General features: G+C 39.4%; 1 protein-coding gene across 13 annotated transcripts in view; it reads left to right on the forward strand.

Annotated features, from left to right (window-relative positions):
• Nucleotides 1–21,441, forward strand: part of MGA (MAX dimerization protein MGA) — a 168,253-nt gene extending 146,812 nt beyond the window's left edge. For 8 of the 13 annotated variants that reach the window (XM_030921182.1, XM_030921184.1, XM_030921183.1 and 5 more), the window contains 9 exons: nt 882–1,172; nt 1,307–2,820; nt 6,488–6,618; nt 9,931–9,982; nt 12,440–12,646; nt 13,866–13,977; nt 14,255–14,488; nt 16,363–16,539; nt 17,519–21,344. In XM_030921182.1, coding sequence (XP_030777042.1) covers nt 882–1,172; nt 1,307–2,820; nt 6,488–6,618; nt 9,931–9,982; nt 12,440–12,646; nt 13,866–13,977; nt 14,255–14,488; nt 16,363–16,539; nt 17,519–18,795 — 3,995 coding nt within the window. In that variant the 3' untranslated portion in view covers nt 18,796–21,344. Of the gene's footprint in view, nt 1–881; nt 1,173–1,306; nt 2,821–6,487; nt 6,619–9,930; nt 9,983–12,439; nt 12,647–13,865; nt 13,978–14,254; nt 14,489–16,362; nt 16,540–17,518 lie in introns of all 13 variants that reach the window. The other 5 variants (XM_010369056.2, XM_010369059.2, XM_030921188.1 and 2 more) reach the window with 3 other exon arrangements.
• Nucleotides 21,442–21,655: the final 214 nt, after the last annotated feature.

Consider the following 21,655-nt stretch of genomic DNA (forward strand, 5'->3'; position numbering starts at 1 on the left):
ACCCATGTTTTTCTTTAGGCAAAAGTATTATCTCTTTAAATGTGCCTCTTGACAATTGGTACTCTATTTTTTACCATTCTAAATGTAAAGCTCCATAATGTCTGGCTGTTCTTAGCCATAAATAATGTATTAGGAAGCTACAGAATTTTAGCAACTTTATAATCCAAATTAGAAGTTATTTGCAGCAAGGTCAGATTCTGTGTCTTAATGACTGGGCATGGTGGCTCATGGCTGCAATCCCAACACTTGGGAAGGCCGAGATAGCAGGATTGCTTGAGGCCGGGAGTTTGAGACTAGCTTGAGCAACAAAGCAAGACCCTGTCTCTGCAAAGAATAACATAATTAGCCAGGTGTAGTGACACATCCCCGTAGTCCCAGCTACTTGGAAGGCTGAGGCAGGAGGATCTCTTGAGCCCAGGAGTTTGAGACTGCAGTAAGCTATGATTGAGCAACTGCACTGAAGGACTGAAGGTAACAAGTGCAACCCTGTCTCTCTTAAAAAAAAATTAGGCTGGGTGCGGTGGCTTATGCCTATAATCTTAGTTAGCACTTTGGGAGGCTGAGGAAGGCAGATCGCTTGAGGTCAGGGGTTCGAGACCAGCCTGGGAAACATGGTGGAACCCTGTCTCTACCCAAAAATACGGAAATAGGCCAGCTGTGCTGGTGCACACCTGTAGTCGCAGCTACTCAGGATGCTGAGGTGGGAGAATCGCTTGAACTAGGGAGGCGCGGAGGTTGTGTAGTCAGTCGAGATTGTGTCATCGCACTCCAGCCTGAGCAACAAAGCAAGACTGTGTCTTAAAAAAAAAGTATGAATACTTTTTTTCCTACATGTGTTAAAGGGGAATTTTGGTACTATGTTTCCATTTCCTGTTTTTCAGAAAATCCTGCTCAAATTCCAGTGGCTACTCCACAGGTCTCTTCTAACACAGTGAAACGTGCTGGACCTCGACTGTTGTTGATTCCAGTGCAGCAGGGTTCTCCTACTCTTAGACCTGTCTCAAACACACAACTTCAGGGACATCGAATGGTCTTGCAGCCTGTTAGGAGTCCAAGTGGAATGAACCTATTCAGGCACCCTAATGGGCAGATTGTCCAGCTTCTACCTTTGCATCAGCTTCGAGGCTCTAATACCCAGCCCAACTTACAGCCTGTCATGTTTCGGAACCCAGGTACAAAGTTCTTTTTCATGAACTTTTCTTTTGTTGAATCACTTGGCCATATGGTATGTTAATACACCAGGACGTCGGAAGTCTTGATATGGGCAGTCATGATTTAAAAATTTCTCTCTTATTTTTTAAACCAGGGTCTGTGATGGGAATCCGGTTACCTGCTCCTTCCAAACCCTCTGAGACTCCGCCATCTTCCACTTCATCTTCTGCTTTCTCTGTCATGAATCCTGTAATCCAAGCTGTTGGGTCTTCTTCAGCAGTGAATGTTATCACTCAGGCACCATCATTGCTTTCCTCTGGAGCTAGTTTTGTGTCTCAGGCTGGTACATTGACCCTGAGGATTTCTCCTCCTGAACCACAAAGCTTTGCAAGTAAAACAGGCTCTGAAACCAAAATAACCTATAGCTCAGGAGGACAGCCTGTTGGTACAGCCAGTCTTATTCCTCTCCAGTCTGGTAGTTTTGCCTTGTTACAGCTCCCAGGACAAAAGCCTGTTCCTAGCTCCATTCTTCAACATGTTGCTTCCCTTCAGATGAAGAGGGAATCTCAGAATCCAGACCAGAAAGATGAAACAAACTCAATAAAAAGAGAGCAAGAAACCAAGAAGGTTCTACAGTCAGAAGGAGAGGCTGTAGACTCTGAGGCTAACATAATAAAACAAAACTCAGGAGCTGCTACCTCAGAAGAAACTCTGAATGATTCCTTGGAAGATAGGGGTGATCATTTGGATGAAGAATCCCTTCCAGAAGAAGGTTCTGCAACTGTCAAACCATCTGAGCATTCCTGTATCACTGGGTCACCTGCAGATCAAGACTATAAAGATGTTAATGAAGAGTATGGGGCTAGGAATCGTAACAGTTCCAAAGAAAAAGTGGCTGTTCTAGAAGTTAGGACCGTTTCTGAAAAAGCCGGTAATAAGACCGTCCAAAATTTAAGTAAAGTACAGCATCAAAAACTTGGTGATGTGAAGGTGGAACAGCAGAAAGGATTAGACAATCCAGAAGAAAACTCAAGTGAATTTCCAGTCACCTTTAAGGAAGAAAGTAAATTTGAATTGTCAGGAAGCAAAGTTATGGAGCAGCAATCTAATCCACAGCCAGAGACCAAAGAGAAGGAATGTGGAGACTCTCTGGAGAAAGACAGTATTAGAGAAAGATGGAGAAAACATCTGAAGGGCCCCTTAACCAGGAAGTGTGTTGGAGCTTCACAGGAATGTAAGAAAGAGGTAGATGAGCAGTTAATTAAAGAAACAAAGACATGTCAGGAAAATTTAGATGTGTTTCAGCAAGAACAAGGCATCTCTGACTTACTTGGAAAAAGTGGAATTACTGAAGATGCCGGAGTTTTGAAAACTGAATGTGATTCTTGGAGTAGGATTTCTAATCCTTCAGCCTTCTCCATTGTTCCTAGGAGAGCTGCAAAAAGCAGCAGAGGGAATGGACATTTTCAGGGTCACTTACTGCTACCTGGAGAACAGATACAACCAAAGCAAGAGAAGAAGGGTGGGAGAAGCAGTGCTGACTTCACTGTTTTGGATTTGGAAGAAGATGACGAAGATGAGAATGAGAAAACCGATGATTCTATTGATGAAATTGTGGATGTTGTTTCTGACTACCAGAGTGAAGAGGTTGATGATGTAGAAAAGGTGGTGAGCCCATTTTTGTTGTGACTGAAACCTAAAGGATTTAAATTATTTATTAGAGACAGGAGATTTTTCAGAAGATCACTAAGACATAGTACATTTAATTGGATGCCTAGGTTTAGATTATGACTTAAATGGCTTAGTAGTTTCTTAGGCTGTGTCAATCAAGCATCACTTATTGAGCTTTTATTCTTTGAGACTTGCCTGGTTTTATGGGAAGGCTGGTTTAAGCATTTGGGGGATAGGTGCTTAAGAGCCCCTACTCTTTTTAAGTTAGAGTTTTAAAATCCCGAAACCACTACTCCCATTTGATCCCAGTCAATTTCTGTGACGTTTTCTATGTGAGGTGGTTGTAGCTTCTCTGGTAGATGTTAATCAGAAACTGGGAATGGGTGACTTTACAACTGGAGGAGAACTTACTCACTTGCATATAGAGAGATGTTTTTGTTTTTGGAGAAAAACTGGAAAATACCATCTTTTGGTATTCTAATACCATTTGGCCTTGAGTTCCTTTTATTTTTAGACTCTAGAATTTATATTCTAGACTTTGGTCATCGTCCTTTGTAATATGACCTTTATGGCCTAGTTTTATTATTTTCCCGAAGTGTTTTTTATAGGATTCCTTTTTAGGGTTGTCATATTTACTGAAATAAGTAACTGTCAGGTATTGATACAGTGCAGGAGTTGTACAAATGTTTTCTGTAAAAGGCCAGATAGTAAATAGTTTTAGACTTTGCAGAGAGCTAGAGGGCTCTCTGTTCCAACTACTTGACTGCTGTTGTAGTATAAAAGCAGCTGTATTCCATTAAAACGTTAGTAAAAAAGGCCAGGTGCGGTGGCTCACACCTGTAATCCCAGCACTTTGGGAGACCGAGGTGGGTGGATCACCTGATGTCAGGAGTTTGAGACTAGTCTGGCCAGCATGACAAAACCCCATCTCTACTAAAAATACAAAAAATTAGCTGGGTGTGGTGGCAGGTGCCTGTAATCCCAATACTCAGGAGGCTGAGGCAGGAGAATTGCTTGAACCCAGGAGGCGGATGTTGCAGTGAGCCCAGATCACGACATTGCACTCCAGCCCGGGCGACAAGAACAAAACTCCGTCTCGGGGAAAAAAAAACACAACTTATTAAAAAAAAAAAAAAAAAGTTAGTGGGCTGTGGTTTGCTGACGCCTGACCTAAGCTCTGATTTTAAAACATGGGGAGATCATAACCAGCTGCCTGTGGAGTGCCCTAAAATTTAAACTGTATCCTTCTCTTCAGGAGCAGATGAAAGCCATCTGCACTGATTGTCGTACAACTGCTTGTTTTAGAATCACACTTCCTTGAGATTCATTCTGCCTCTGTTATCTGGTCCTTTTCTGTTAATGCTTAATTGCTTTATGCAAATAAAATAAAACAAAAAAAGATTACTGTTTTAAAAATCTAAAATGTTGAAATATTTTATTTTAGAGACGGAGTCTTGCTCTGTCGCTCAGGCTTGAGTGCAGTGGTGCGAACTCGACTCACTGCAACCTCTGCCTCCAGGGCTCAAGCAGTTCTCCTGCCTCAGCCTCCCGAGTAGCTGAGATTACAGGAGCCCACCACTGCACCCGGCTAATTTTTGTCTTTTAAGTAGAGATGGGGTTTCACCATCTTGGCCAGGCTGGTCTTAATGTTGTGACGTTGGTTATTTCAGTACCTCCATTGTCTCATTTATAAAGGAGGATCTTGCTCTAAAATTGGATGATTCTATATTCATTTGAGTTATACTTTCTCTCCATAGCCTAACATTTTTCAAGAATGGATGTAAATTCATTGACTTTAGGAGTTACATTGCAGATTTTTTTGTGTTTTTTTGCAGCCGAAGTAAACATGAGACCAAAAAACAGTTCAACTTTAAAACCAGTGAAAACTGTTATTACTATTAGGGGAACTGATATAATAGATCTTCTAAAGTAGGTTTTTTCCTTTTTTCTTTTTTTTGACTGAGTCTCGCTGTGTCGCCCAGGCTGGAATGCAGTGGTACCATTTCGGCTCACTGCGTCGTCTGCCTCCCAGGTTCAAGCGATTCTTCTGCCTCAGCCCCTTGAGTAGCTTAGGATTATAGGTGGGCACCAGCATGCCCAGCTAAGTTTCATGTTTTTTTAGTAAAGACAGGGTTTCACCATGTTGGCCAGGCTGGTCTCGAACTCCTGACCTCAGGCAATCCACCCACGTTGGCCTCCCAAAGTGCTGGGATTACAGGCATGAGCCACTGTGCCCAGCCTGAAGTATCTTAATCATACAAGGAGGCATTGCTTGAATGTACTAATAGGTAATTTGACAAGCAAACGAGTTATACTGACTTTTTTTTTTAAGGTCATATTAAGTGATCTCTAAAATCTAAACATTGTTTTTATTTACACATCTCACACCTATGTTACCTTTATGATTAGCATTGGAATACCGTGAGGGAAGTGGTGAATAGCTTCTTTAATTTAAATCTTCCTTGTGGAAGTTATTGGATATTACTTAGAAATCCTGCAGTTATACCAGGATATAACTGGTATAACTGGTAGCTCTCTCCTGTAATCCCAGCACTTTGGGAGGCTGAGGCAGGCAGATCACCTGAGGTCAGGAGTTTGAGACCAGCCTGACCAACATGGTGAAACCCTGTTAGTAAACAATACAAAAATTAGCCACATGTGGTGGCACAGTCCTAGAGTCCCCGCTGCTTGGGAGGCTGAAGCAGGAGAATCATTTGAGCCCGGGAGGTGGGCTCGTTTACTATGTTTCTGGCATAGTAAACACTTTTTTTTTTTTTTTTGAGGGGGGCACAGAAATGTTGCAAGTAAACTCTATTTTTAAAGGTGGCCTTAAAAAGATTTGCTTATCCCATATATCCATATAACTCTAGTGTTACATAAAATATTTAGCAAGTTTCTGTGACGGGTGCTCAGTGAACACTTGGATTGACTCCTTTTTTGGTATAAGAAGGAAATACAGCAATCCTGGGCTTTTTTAAAACCTGAAATTCCTTACAGGCTCTCAAATTTGTGGGGTTGAGAGAGTTGCAGGACTGGTCTGTATCCTATTTCCATACCTGCCTGTGTATGCTAACGTGTGTTGATTTGTGGGCATCTGATAGGATGCTGGTCATGAAGCCCCCTTAAAGTGGCACTTGAATTTTTCTCCTTTGTATATTTATCTCACCAAATTTTATTTTACTGTTATTTAATCTTAAGATTTATGAAACCTTAATATATCTGTACCTGAATTTTGTTCACTAGAAATAACACTGAAGCATCAATGCAGTCGTTTGAGGACGCTGTTAAGTTTAATGATGTCTGTTTATTTATTTATTTATTTTTTTATTTTTTTTGAGACAGTCTCACTCTTGTCTCCCAGGCTGGTGTGCAGTGGTGCAGTCTTGGCTCACTGCAGCCTCGAACTCCTGGCCTCAAGCAGTCCTCCCACCTCACTCTCCCAAGTAGCTGTAATTATAGGCGAGCGCCACCATGTCTGGCTGATTTTTGTATTTTTTGTAGAGACAGGGTTTTGCCATGTTGCCCAGGCTGGTCTTGCACTCCTGAGCTCAAAACGATCCACCTGCCTGGGCCTCCCAAAGTGCTGAATTATAGGTGTGAGTTGAAAAGTTTAGGTGTGCTTGCTAATCAATACATTATTTACTTTTGTAATGATGTATTTCAGAATAACTGTGTAGAATATATTGAGGATGATGAGGAGCACGTGGACATTGAGACTGTAGAAGAGCTCTCAGAGGAAATTAATGTTGCTCACCTGAAGACCACAGTGGCCCACACACAGTCATTCAAACAGCCGTAAGTCTTATTGCTCTTTGGATTGTTGTTTTTGTAGCGTTGTAACCAGAAATAAAATGAAATGTTCTGTTTAGGAGCTCTGGGTAACTGATCTGGTTCCTTCTTCCTCGAGCTTTTTTTCTGATTAGTATAGATGAGGAGAGAAACTAGAATTTGGATAATTTTCTTTGGTCATTGGTAGGAGGCAGTGTGTAAATGTGAATAATATGCTTTTGGAGCCCGATAGACTGGTGTTATAAAATACTAGTTTTGCTAGTTTGTAGGTGTTTAACCTTGGGCAAATCTTTAATCTCTCTGAACCTCAGATTCTTTACCTATGAAATGAGGAAAATGCCCCCATTTGAAGTGTTAAATGAGGTAGTATGTACAACTAGCATAATAACTGATATAAATGGACTACTCAACAAAAGTTAATTTCTTGTGTCATTTAAGAATAGGCATTACATTCTAAATTTGGTTACTTTACTAGTTGAACAGGTGAGATACAGGTAGGAAAATTTTTCTTCGTATTTCACTGGTGAGATGAAAATGTGGAAGGAATGATGACTTGCTCAGGAAAATTTATTTCATTTTCTGTTTTAGTAAGCCTTATATTGATTATGGATTGGGGTGTGAGAAAGAGTAGGGAAGGAAGATATTTTGTGCCAGACATTGTACTTTTCCTGTCATCTCATTAACTACAATGATATGAAAGTAGCTATGAGCTGAGAAAGAATAATTCTTCGTTCCTACTGATGCTGAGAAAGTTGAAGGAGTAGAAAGTAGAACTGATAGTTCTCTTCACTCCGGAGCTGTTTGCAGGCTACTTCAGTTACCTACTGTCTAAACTTGAAAGAATTTAAATCCCTTAAAAACTTAATTAGACTTAATGAGTTTAGCAGTATTGCTGGGATAATGAGTTCTGTATACTAAAACTGAGTTTGTAAACCATGGCAACAAACAAAACCTCTAAAAAATATTTGTAATAGTAACAGGAAAACTGCTGTGTGAGAACATTATCTGATAAGCTGTGTAAGAGTTTTCTAAAAAAATTGTATTTAAAGACGAAGAGGAATTCAGCAAATGGAGAGAGATAACATGTTAATGGATTGGAATGGTAAAGGGCCAAGAGGGGGGCACAGAAATGTTGAGGGGGGCACAGAAATGTTGCAAGTAAACACTGTTTTTAAAGGTGGCCTTTAAAAAGGTGTGCTGGCAACACACAGCACAAAAACCGTAAGGGAACAGATTAAAATAAAAAACTAAAGATTTAGGCTGGGCGTGGTGGCTCATGCCTGTAATCCCAGCACTTTGGGAGGCCGAGGTGGGCAAATCACCTGAATTCAGGAGTTCAAGACCAGGCTGGCCAACATGGTGAAACCCTGTCTCTACTAAAAATACACAAATTAGCCGGACTTGTTGGCACACCCCTGTAGTCCCAGCTACTTGGGAGGCTAAGGCAGGAGGATTGCTTGAACCTGGGAGGTGCAGGTTGCAGTGAACTGAGACTGTGCCACTGTACTCCAGCCTGAGAGACAGTGAGACTACATCTCAAAAAAAAAAAAAAAAAAAAAAATTAAAGATTTTATTAGATTTGTTTAAATTGTTTAAATTTAATTAAAAATAAAGGTTAAAAGAATTTAAAAATTCTGTCAGAACACCATGAAAACAGTGAAAAGGTGAACTCAGACTATGAAGAAAGTGTTTGCCATACATATTAACTAACAAAGGATTAGTATCGAGGGTATAAATTGTTACAAGTAAGAAAAAGATGACCCAGTAGAAAAGTAAATAATGGATGTTAGAGACAGTTGACAGAAGAAGAAACCTAAAAGCCCAGTAAACACATGTACATTTGTTCAACTTCACAAGTAATTAGGGAGATGCAAATAAAACCACAGTGACTTTACCAATTCACACTCATAAGACTGCAAAAATGGAGATTTCTGATAGTACAGTTATCTAGGTTTGAAGCAATGGGAACTCTCATACAGCAAGTGGAAGTGTACATTGTATTACCAGTTTAACAGTTATTGAACTTGAAGGTGTGCATATCTTTCTTTTGCCTGACAATTCTGCTCCTATGCCCTAGAAAAATTCACACAAGGGGTCCTGTATGGGACTGTCCATTGCAGCATTGTTTGCTGTTATGAAGATTTAGAAACAACCTAAATAACTACAAACATTCTGGAAAAAAAACATTTGGGGAAATTCACATTGTGGAATACTCTAACAGTTAAAACAATTGGAATTAGAACTCTGTGTATCAGCATATATCAGGTGTAATTTATTTGTACTTTTATTTTCGATCTTTTTTTTGTAGAGATGGAGTCTTGCTATGTTGCCCAGGCTAGTTTTGAACTCCTGGCCTCAAGCAGTCCTCCTGTCTTGGCCTCCTAAAGTTCTGGGATTACAGGCATGAGCTACTGTGCCTGGCCTTCAGGTCGAATATTGAATGAAACCAATGAGTTGCAGAAAGATATAGTATAGTATATAATATTTAAAGTAGTACTTTTTTTTTTGTTAAGATATATATATATATATTTCTAGTAAAACTTAAAAGATGTGCATGGTAAAACTCTTAGAATGTTTACCTTTGAGAAGGAAGGAAGGGAATGTGATTGAGTGGACTGCACATAAAACCTTCTGTATTTTTGAGATGTATTATTTCTCAAGCTAGATGGTTCATATGTGGGTGTTCATTATACACTTGGTCCTCCTTCACAATTGGAAGGGACCAAGTGTATAATGGAAAAGCATGTATCCACAAATATAGAAAGCATGTATTTGTGGATTCACCCAACTGTGGATTGGAAATACTTGGAAGAAGAAAAATTGCATCTGTATTGAACATGTATAGACTTTATTTTCATGTCATTATTCCCTAAACAATACAGTATAACAACTATTTACTTAGTTTTTACATTGTACTAGGTGTTGTAAGTAATGTAGGGATGATTTAAAGTATATGGGAGGAGGTGCCTATGTTATATGCAAATATTATACCATTTTATATCAGGGACTTGAGTATTCAAGGATACTGCTGGAAGTTTTGGAATGAGTCTTCCATGGATACTGGAGGACGACTTTAAATTTGTTTATATGGTTTTGTGTATTAAATATTTCATGATTGTAGAAAATAATTTGAAGTTTTAATGACTATTTGTACACTTTTAGAGAAAATATATAATGTCAAGTAAATAATGTGGCTGTATATCACACCTTGGGAAAAAGAAACTGTTTGTAATTTGGAATGGTTTGGTTGTAGCTGTGAAATAGGTCTTAAGATTATTAAATTTCAGTAAGACACTGAAAAATCCTGTCTTTATCCAGGTCCCGTACTCACATCTCTGCAGATGAAAAAGCAGCTGAAAGGAGTCGAAAGGTATTTAGGATATATTTAGTGATAATTACTCATTGAATAAAATTGTTAACATTTATCCTAGGGTTGAACAACATTAGCTTTATTAGCCACGATTTTTTCTCAGGCCAGTGAGTTAATCAGTTTTTTCTCTTTAATGAAATTATACTACTAAGGTCCCTTTTTTTCCCCCTTTTAATTCTTCTCCTCAGAGGGTAGACTAATTTAGAGGAGTTAAAAATGGATATGAAATTTATGAGAATATATGTGCTTATTTGAAAACTGTTCTTGCAATGGTTTGATGTAAAACAAGCTGCCATTCTTTCTTGCCTGGGCTCATGATTTTCAGTGAATTAAAAAACTATCCTCTGCAAAATGGCTAGCAGTTCAGGGATCCATGAAACAATAAACCTTTAATTTTCTTAATCTTTTTGGTATATATCATAGTAACATAATTAAGCAGGGTTTTCTGTTTATCCTAACCAACAGTAGGCATGGAGGAGAGTTTGGTTTGTTTAAATTGTTTTCCACTTGTTTTTCTATCTTAATTTAAAAGATTAAAAAAAGTCAGTGATGGCTTGGGTTGAAGTAGAGGGTGGCATTTGGTTCCTTTAAAAAATCGTAGTACAGTTTGGTTTTGATCTGATTTGGGGACTCACGATACAACGTATTTGCATGGTTGTAATTATTTGCATATGTCATTATATTTGGCTTTTAAAAATTTATTCTGGAGCATTTTTCAGATATAATAGGAATTTTCATAATAGCTTATTTACGTAATCCATTGTTTTGTACCCAAATAATTACATGCAAATTCTTGCTTCACTTTGCTGTATTTAATGTTTATATTGCCTTTCTTTCTGTCTTGTTGGCTCTTTTATTCTCCCATTCTATCTTAATGCATAATAGGTTTAACTTTAGAAAGGCAGTGGCTTTTCCATGAGAGTTTTTGGGTACTGTCAGAGTTATGATTAAGCAAACAGTGTCAGAAAAAGAGACAATTAGGAACGTCGGAGGGAAAAAACACAAAACCAAGAAACTGCACAGGACAGGAAATATTATTCACTTTGTATGAGTAGTGTTTATAATGTCATAATAGTTGATGTTTTTCAAAAAAAGTTTATAACCTATAATTAAAATATAGAAGACTTAATTTCAGTCTTGAAAAATGTGAGAATAGAAATGACAAATTGGGAGGTGAGAGAGGGAAGAAGAAATAAAGGGAAGGATACAGGTGCTGATACCCTCATTTTACAAAGTAGAAAGGCAAGATAGATTGTTTATTCTTGATGAAATAAGAAATTAAGGTAGAATTCAAGTTGCTAAGGGATCAGTAGAACAACTAAAAGTAGTGTTGTAACTATATTGGAATGATAAGGTGGTATAAGACATGAGAGTGATATGAGCTCAATCCTCTTCTGCATAGCAAGAAGGCAGTAGATAGCATTGAAAATAGAAAAAAATAAGCTTATGTTACTATTTTTGGTTTAGGATATAGATTTAAGAACTAGAAGAAGCTGCTAAAAGAATTAAAAAGTGATTGTTTCTGAGGATCCAGGTACAAGTTCAGGGCATAGTTGCTTTTCATTATAAGCGTGTGTGTGTGTGTGTGTGTGTGTGTGTGTGTGTGTGTAGATGAAGTCTTACTGTGTTGCCTGTGTTAGTCTCAAACTCCTGGCCTCAAGTGATCCCCTACCTCGGCCTCCAAAAGTGCTGGAAATTACAGATTTCAGCCACTGTGCCTGGCCAGACTTTTCATATATTTTAAGTCCTATATGCAAAGATTGTAATGGAATAAATAAGATAGAGAAAGGAGGCCTTAAGCCTTTCTGAGGATCAAGAAGGACTTTCCTGAAAAAGTTTGAGTTTGAAGTGTTAAAAAATAAAAAGAAAGAGTTTGAAGTGTTAAGTTTTAAATGTTATGGAGGTTTAGGTAAGAGATGGGATAAGTAATCTAGGTACAGGTAAAAAGCCTGTGTAATGGCAGGGAGGTATGGGATTGTGTAGTATATCTTGGGAATTTCTAGCAGATAGGAATGGTTGGAGAGAAAGGTGATTTAGAAGAGTGGCAGTTGATTCTTTACCAGATTAAGGAGGATCTTACAGTATTTTTTGAAAAACAGTTTATGTAATTTGTATCATGAAAACAAGTTTTAGTAATATAATAAATTACATAAGTAAGCTCTTTCAGATCTTCTACGCCTATAACATACACAATTTCTTCCTTGTTTGAAAATCACTGAAATTTGAACTAAGAGCTGGTAAGATCACTTCAGCATGTATTAGAAATTATACTATTGGCATTGTAAGAGTTAGATTTGAAGGAAAGATAGACTGGTAGTAAGATGACCAATTGAGAGGCTGTTACAACAGTCCAGACAAAAGGTAATGGGTGCCTGAAATAGGGCAGTGTCATTTGGAACAGAATAAGAGGGCCAATTACACGTTCAAGATGTTTAGGAGGCAATCTTGTTTGAACAGGCTCCACCAATTCCTCTAAAACTGAAGCCTGATTACTGGAGTGACAAACTACAGAAAGAAGCAGAAGCGTTTGCTTATTATCGCCGGACACACACTGCCAATGAGCGGCGGCGGCGTGGTGAAATGAGAGATCTCTTTGAGAAATTAAAGATCACATTGGGATTACTTCATTCTTCCAAGGTTTCTAAAAGTCTCATTCTTACTCGAGTAAGTGTTCTGTGTAAATGACAATAAGAGCTTGACTAAGAGATTCTTACTGGTGCTATGAGAAGGAGAATCCGCTGACATATATAAGGGACATTGAAATAGAGCTACTTAAATGTAACAGTTGAATATGGACTAGTGAATGCCCAATAAATCCCTTAGGGGGAAAATCATTATGCTAATTAAGTCACAGGAGCTTTTCATTGAAAGTCAGGTTCTATTTTTTTGTTTTGTTTTGTTTTTGAGACGGAGTTTTGCTCTTGTTGCCTAGGCTGGAGTACAATAGCGCAATCTTGGCTCACCGCAACCGTTGCCTCATGGGTTGAAGTGATTCTCCTGCCTCAGCCTTCCAAGTAGCTGGGATTTCAGGCATGCACCACCACACCTGGCTAATTTTGTATTTTTAGTAGATTAGTAGTAATTTTGTATTTTTGTATTTTTAGTAGAGACAGGGTTTCTCTATGTTGGTCAAGCTGGTCTCGAGCTCCCAACCTCCAGTAATCTGCCTCCCAAAGTGCTGGGATTACAGGCATGAGCCACCACACCCGGCCGAAAGTCAGGTTCTTAAATGGGCACAGCTATCCTTTCTTCAGATAGAGTCAGAAACTCTGGTTAGCCATGTTGACCACATTCTCTTTACATTGGTGTTCTTGATAGCACTTAGTACAGGTTATCACAGTATAAAGCACAGCATAAGTGATATTTTAATATGCTTAACAGTTGACAGTCATTTTAAAAGAAAATCGGAAATATTCAAGGGAGCAGAAGTTTTAACTTTGCGTGTAGAATATCTAAAGTATTTCATTTAAATTGTTCTTAAGTAGAAGCTGGAGGAGGACAAGATAAGCAGTCATATCCCTCTAGAGCAAAGTTATTTCAGCCAGATTTTGGTTAGACTAGAAGATGATCTTGAAGTTGATTATTAAAATCTAAGCAGAGCACAAGTGTTTTGTATCTCCTTGCAGTAGTAGAATACCTACTACCATTCAGTGATGCTCTTTGGAAATAATCATGGTCACATTCCTTAAAAGTGTAAGCCAGAAACCCTCTTACAGTTTAACAAAAAATAATTTCTGAAACATCAACAATTGTTAATGGAATTTAAAAATTCTCTTAAGATGTTAGATTAAGTTTTTTTTTTCATTAGAGAATTGTGTAGGCCTTACCTGTGTTTAAAGAAAGAGTGAATCAATTTTCAATAATACCACTATTTCTATTCTAGGCCTTCAGTGAAATTCAGGGACTAACAGATCAGGCAGACAAATTGATAGGACAGAAAAATCTCCTGACTCGAAAAAGGAATATTCTCATACGGAAAGTATCGTCTCTTTCAGGTGAGATAAGTAAATAATCTCTGGTAAAGACACAGTTATAGCTTCAGCAAGGAGAAATCCTCAGTAGATCTTTCAGATACTTAATTTGAAAGCTTGGCTCCCACAGTTCACAGCACAGTTATCCTCTGACTGGGTGGGTTGTTTCTTGTGAATTGTAATCACCTTACTTTCCATGGTTTTTGGGAATATTGTTAAAGCGACTAGATTTCCGTTGACTCTGTTTCTCATTATGTGGGGTAATGCAGAAAGTACTAATGTATTGTCTGTCAACCTATAGGTAAGACAGAAGAAGTGGTTCTGAAGAAGCTGGAGTATATTTATGCAAAACAGCAAGCACTGGAGGCACAAAAAAGAAAAAAGAAGATGGGATCAGATGAGTCTGACATGTCTCCCAGAATTAGCAAACAGCAGGAAGGATCTTCTACATCATCTGTAGATCTTGGACAGATGTTTATAAATAACAGGAGGGGGAAACCTTTGATTCTTTCCAGAAAAAAAGACCAGGCCACAGGTAGGAGGGAGATTCTTTGCTTTCCTTAATGTAGATTTATATCAGTTGACTTTACTGGACTGACCATCTTCTCTTGTCCACATTTTTAGTTTTGTTTGTTTGTTTGTTTGTTTTGTTTTTGAGACAGCTCTGTCACCCAGGCTGCAGTGCAGTGACGTGATCTCAGCTCACTGCAACCTCCACCTCCCGGGTTCAAGCGATTATCCTGCCTCAGCCTCCTGAGTAGCTAGAACTACAGCGTTCACCACCATGCCCAGCTAATTTTTTAAATTTTTAGTAGAGATGGGATTTTGCCCTGTTGGCCAGGCTAGTCTCAAACTCTTGACCTCAAGTGATCCACCCACTTCGGCCTCCCAAAGTGCTGGGATTACAGGCATGAACCACCACACCGAGCCCACAGTTTTAATTTTAATTAAATTAATTAAAGATGGGTTGTATAAAAAATAGAATATTAGCTACATTAGATTTTGGTTTCTGGTTGTAATATGCACTGATGCAAATCCTGAGAAGCTACCAGTCCTGGTAACATATTAGTCTATAGTCATGTATTTTTAATGAGTAGTTTTTTAAACTTATCTTTTCAGACTTTATACTTTGTGATTTCCCTACAGTTCTGCTGATGGGTTTAAGAAGTTGGGTCTAGTTGAGACCAATAAATGGAAAATTTTTTGTAAAATTTAATTTTGTCAAATCAGGCTCTATTTTTCATCAGATCACTTACTAATACATTGCTATTAAGAAACAATAGGCCAGGCATGGTGGCTTATACCTTTAATCCCAGAACTTTGGGAGGCTGAGGTTGACAGATCACCTGAGGTTGGGAGTTTGAGACTAGCCTGACCAACGTGGAGAAACTTTGTCTCTACTAAAAATACAAAATTAGCCAGGTGTGGTGGCGCATGCCTGTAATCTCAGCTACTTAGGAGGCTGAGGCAGGAGAATCGCTTGAACCCTGAAGGTGGAATGTGAGGTTGTGGTGAGCTGAGATCGTGCCATTGCATTCCAGCCTGGGCAACAAGCGCGAAATTCTGTCTCAAAAGAAAAAGAAAAAAAAGCCAAAGCCAGAGTAAATTGGTCTTAAATTCTTATTACCATCTTGATTTTGGAAGTAAAGCTATATTGATTTTATGTGTTACTTATATTCTTAGAGAATGGTATATCTGACTGGGCACGGTGGCTCATGCCTGTAATCCCACCACTAAGGGAGGCAGAGGCAGGAGAATTGCTTGCACTCAGGAGTTTGAGACCAGCCTTGGGCAACATGGTGAAACCCTGTCTCTACTAAAAATACCAAAATTAGCCGGGTGTGGTGGTGCACACCTGTAGTCCCAGCTACTTGGGAGGCCGAGGCAGGAAAATCACTTGAACCTGGGTGGTGGAGGCTGCAGTGAGCCGAGATCACACCACTGTACTCCAGCCTGTGCGACAGAGTGAGACTCCAACTCAAAAAAAAAAAAAAATGGTATATTCTTTTTTACTCTTTGGATGTTTGGATAGCCCAGTGTATGAGCCAGAAAAATATGGTGTGGTTGTTTTGTTTTGTTTTGAGACAGGGCCCCACTCTGTAGCTCAGGCTGGAATGCAGTGTCTCGCTTGCAGCCTTGACCTCCTGGGCTCAAGCAGTTCTCCCACCTTAGCCTTCCTAGTAGCTGGGACCACAGGTGCACACCATCACACCCACTTAATAAAAAAAATTTTTTTTCTTGTAGAGATGGAGATGGGGTCTCACCGTGTTGCCCAGGCTGGTCTTGAACTCCTGAGCTCAAGTGATCTGCCTGCCTCAGCCTCCCAAAGTGCTGGGATTAGAGGCATGAACCACCACACCCAGCTGTGACTGCCTTTTATCTGTAACTAATTTCTGATCTTTCTTGCAGAAAATACCTCACCCTCGAACACTCCACACACCTCTGCCAATCTTGTGATGACTCCACAAGGGCAATTGCTCACCCTGAAAGGTCCCCTATTCTCAGGACCAGTGGTAACTGTTTCTCCTGATCTCTTAGAATCTGATCTTAAGCCTCAAGTTGCCAGTAGTGCTGTGGCTCTACCAGGTATGTCTTAAGTGTTGTCCTCTATGGGAAGTGATAAAGTTATCTCTAGCATCTCACAGTGACCAAGGAAGGCTTTGGATGTGTTCTGTAATGAAAAAGAGCTATTCCGTTGGCATTTGCCTTGGTAAGAGGTGGCCCTATTTTTAGAACATATTTGGCTTGAGTTACGGTACTGTTTGGTGTGTTTTACACCTGGTATTGAGCACCATTTTGTGAACTCTAGTAATTTCTAAGAGGAAGAATAAAAAATATGTCAGAGGGAAAGGAAGATGTTAAATGATCACGGTCTTAGGTCTTGGTGTTGATAAATACTTGTCAGTTTCTTGTGGTACTCAGAGATGATAACACTCCTGCATTACGAGCCTCATTCACTTTGAGCACTACTCTGTTTTGGGGCAAAGGGTAAAGTTGAAAGAGAATTCTCACTTGGGTGATTAGGTGATAAAGGTAAAAGGGTCTCTTTAATAATATTAGGTAAAAGGTAAGAGTCTATTAAGGTAAAAGGGTCTCTTTAGTAGTATGAAGATCCTCGTTACTTTATTGCTGTTGCCAGCCAAAATTCCTTGTCGCTACTACCTCTTGTCAAACTCACTCTGGAGGACTTATCTTTTCCTGGTTCCCATGCTGCCTGTAGGGCTTCATTTTCTGTGCTAAGTAGCAGTTAATTGGGTGAACAGAATCAAGATGTAGTTCTGCCTTAGGACAAGAATTAACTTGGGGGAGCATTTCTATAAAATAATTAAATGGAACTTTAAAAAATGGTGGAAAGAGCCTTTTGGTTGGATTTTAGTTGGGTTTTTTCTTATTGGGTTAGGTCACTAATTTGAAGAACTGATACTTCTTTCATCTTCTTGATAAAAGTAGAGTGCTGAATTTAGACTACAACTCCCTAAGATGGTCATATGGTATGACAGAGAGAGAGAGATGCTAACTCTGTAGATCTAAATGAATTTTTCTTTTTTTAATTTTTGTTTTTCAGAAAACGACGACTTATTTATGATGCCACGAATTGTTAATGTGACATCATTGGCCACAGAGGGAGGTTTGGTAGATATGGGTGGCAGCAAATATCCTCATGAAGTTCCTGATGGCAAGCCATCTGACCATCTGAAAGACACCGTCAGGAATGAAGATAATTCCTTAGAGGATAAGAGTAGAATCTCTTGCAGAGGCAACAGAGATGGCAGAGTGATGTTGGGTCCAACGCAGGTTTTTCTGGCAAACAAAGATTCTGGTTATCCACAAATAGTTGACGTTTCCAGTATGCAGAAAGCACAAGAGTTCTTACCTAAAAAGATTTCTGGTGATATGAGAGGGATTCAGTATAAATGGAAAGAGAGTGAATCAAGAGGGGAGAGAGTGAAGTCAAAGGAGTCTTCATTTCATAAATTAAAGATGAAAGATCTCAAGGACTCAAGCATAGAGATGGAACTGAGGAAAGTAACATCAGCTATAGAGGAAGCAGCTCTTGATTCCAGTGAACTGCTGACTAACATGGAAGATGAGGATGATACTGATGAGACACTGACTTCACTGCTCAATGAAATTGCCTTCCTTAATCAACAACTAAATGATGACTCTGTTAGCCTGGCTGAACTACCCAGCTCTATGGATACAGAGTTCCCAGGGGATGCTCGGCGGGCTTTTATCAGTAAGGTTACTTCTGGAAACAGAGCAGCTTTCCAGGTTGAGCACTTGGGAACTGGTTTGAAAGAGTTGCCTGATGTTCAGGGGGAGAGTGACTCTATCAGTCCCCTCCTCTTGCACTTGGAAGATGATGACTTTTCTGAGAATGAAAAACAACTTGCAGAACCAACCTCTGAACCAGATGTCCTTAAGATTGTTATTGACTCTGAAATAAAGGATTCCCTCCTTTCTAACAAAAAAGCTATTGATGGAGGGAAGAATACTTCTGGCCTCCTTGCAGAGCCTGAAAGTGTGTCCTCACCCCCCACCCTACACATGAAGACTGGCCTGGAGAACAGCAACAGCACAGATACTTTGTGGAGGCCTATGCCAAAGTTGGCCCCTCTAGGTTTAAAAGTAGCTAATCCTTCCAGTGATGCAGATGGTCAGAGTCTCAAGGTGATGCCTTGTTTGGCACCTATAGCTGCCAAAGTTGGGTCAGTTGGACACAAAATGAACTTAACAGGGAATGACCCGGAAGGCCGGGAAAGCAAGGTGATGCCTACATTGGCACCTGTTGTGGCTAAATTGGGCAACTCGGGGGCCTCACCAAGTTCTGCAGGGAAATGAACTTACTTGTCCTTAAGCAGAAGCCAGGCTGTGAGGAGAAATTGATCTCACCTCCTTTCTCTGCAGGCGTCTGTTTGTTTGTGTCTTGGAACTTGGATCCTTGACTTGGATGATGCAGTGGATAATGATGGGAGAAAGGGGGTAGGGTGCTGACCCTGGTATTAAGAAGTACTCTGAAATTCTGATCATGTTAAAATGTGTTACCTCACTTGTGGTGCTGGGTCCCCTCATCCTCTCTAAGAAGATGTGATCCATTAGTGAACACGAGGTGCCCCTCTTACCCAAGGAATTTATAACAGGACTCTGACTCCACAGTGGTTTCTAGTTCTTCCCCCACAAGCGAAAGAGCTGTTTGCAACTTTGGAGTTGCTGTGGACTGAACTGTAGCTTGTAGCTGTTGAATTAAGTCTGAAATCTAAGGAATGTGATGGACTTGTGCAAAGGGATCCAGAAGAGATACTTTTTAGTTGATGTTTCAAGAATAGGGAGAGAGAGGATGTGTACCATGGAATACCAAAGTGAAGGACTTTGTGTCATTCAGCAAAATTTTCTTTTTTCATATCCCAAGTAGCTCCCATTCCCTCACCTTTTCAATCAGAATTAACAAATTCAAGCCTTCGGTAAAGTAGGGATGCTTTTAACTTTTACTATTAAGTTAAATATTTTGAGATCTTAAAAAAATAGTAGTTCTCCCTTATTTTTGTGGGCATTGAAAAGCTCATTTCGCAGTACCAGGGATTTTTACTGGGAATATATATTTTGGAGGTAGGCATAGAGGGAGCCCTACCCCTTCCACAAATTATGTCACTCAAGAGACGGCTAAAATAAAATGCATTATCCCCCCAGACCAGAGACAATGGCCAAAATAAAAAATCATGGGGCTGGAAATTTCCCAAATCAAACCAGCCTCCTGGTGCTTGAAGGTTTCATTCACTATTACCTGCACAGGATGTAAAGAAAAGTCACAGTAGGCACTCTTTACCAGGGAAATAAGGCAGTATTTGAATCACAAGATATATTTTTTATCTGCAACCATGGATTCAGTGATGTGTAGAGCTTTTTCACTCATTAGCTGTCAGGATATGAAAGACTGACAGTCTGTAAAGATATTTATATTTTTGTATAGTTGTTTTCATAGATTTCTCAAAGGCTGAAGTTTTCAACCTAGAAGATGAGATTTGTATTGAGTATAGAAATGATGTTTCCTATCTAGTTTGTAAATAATCATGGTGCACTTGAGGGGTCTCTTGGAAACTCCTGGGGGCAAGAATCACTATTCTGAAACTGTATAGACTGGGATTTAGCTGCTGCATTTTGCCTTTCTTAAATAATTATATTTTGGAATGTAACCCCTGTTCTGTCTTCACTGACAGGATTTGCTTGTGTTGTTACAACACTTAACACAAGAGCTTCCAGTGCCTGGGCCGTGCCTAGGTGATGCTATTTCTTCTATATCTCCTGTCTTGTTTATCCCAAATCCCACTCAGCGTATTTTCAGACCTAGGTTGTGAGACCAACTTTGGATTGGATCTAGCCAGTGAATTATTATTTCCATGGTTGGTTCCCTGTTAACTCTGGTAATCAACAGATTGAAAACGGTGGAAGAACTTCCTCTGCAAATTGCAGTGGGAGCAGATTCTCGTTGGTTTTGTGCTGCTTGCCTTTCTAGATCTGCTCATCAGCACTTAACCTTCCCTCCTCTAAAGGTTACTAAAGCTTGAAGTAGGTAAAGAGTGCTCCTCAGCTTCTCATTATCCTTCCACTCTTTACCCAGCAGATTTCATTCAATGCCTTAGCCAAGGAATCCAGCACCTGTCTCCCCTGCTAATAATTGTCCTTAGAGATGCTAGTACTTTAATTCAGGTATAGCAGTTTCCCATTATTTTCTTGCTTGTCTTTTCCCTACATTTCCTCCTGATTTCCCAAGGCTCTTTTTGTGGCTTTTGAGGGTCAGCCAAGGGGCAGGCAAGTGAGTGAACAATCCTCAGGAAAAGAAGGACCATTTTAGCTTAACACTTCCTTTTTTTTTTTTAAAGAGGTAAATAGGTAATGATTCTTGATTGGAGATACTTGACTCTTGATGAGAGTTGTATGAAGATGAAAATGAGGGATGATTCCAGGCGTTTTAGGGGGAAGGCTGCAGATATCATTCTAACCCCCAAGATACTGTGTTCTCAAGACCTCTTAGAACTAAGTGTTGTCAGGGATAATTTGAGGAGGGCTTAGTCTTCAGAACAGTCCTGCAGTCTTGACAGAAATCTAAAATCTCCAAAAACTCCTACCCTTTAACCTTACCCTAGGGGGAACTGATCTATGAATATTTCATGTGTGATTATGAAAGGTGAAGTTGAGTGAGAGGAGTTGAGGAACGTGGAAGACAGTGAGCTCTCACCCTAACACTATAAGAAGCATGATCTCAGTAGACCAATAATTAGCCTTTTTATACATCTGTAAATAAATGGAATGTTTTTAAGAATATAATTATGTCAGATTTAGCATTTTCTTTTATATATTAAATATATATATCTTTCCTTTTCTGCTTTCGAAAAGTGACTATTTTTTTAGAAATCTAAGAACAGAAGTTTGGTGATTGAAAGGTAGAATATATAAACCTGAAATAAATCAGTTAAAATAATTAAAGCAGAACTTGGTGTTGGGAGGTTTGTGCCAACTTGGAGTAGAGAAATCTAATTCCCTAAGACATATTCGAGAGAGCTGCCACTGAAATGGTTTTATCATAGGAATCCTTTCCTTTTCTCAAAGTTTCTGATATGCCATTTGGGGGAGGTTTTTGGTGTTCTAATCCTTGTAGCATGTTTTACATGGAGGCTTCAAAATTGTGTGCAACCTGATGGCAAGT

The sequence above is a fragment of the Rhinopithecus roxellana genome, chromosome 17 (genome assembly GCF_007565055.1).
Source record: "Rhinopithecus roxellana isolate Shanxi Qingling chromosome 17, ASM756505v1, whole genome shotgun sequence".
In the NCBI taxonomy this organism is placed as follows: domain Eukaryota; kingdom Metazoa; phylum Chordata; class Mammalia; order Primates; family Cercopithecidae; genus Rhinopithecus; species Rhinopithecus roxellana.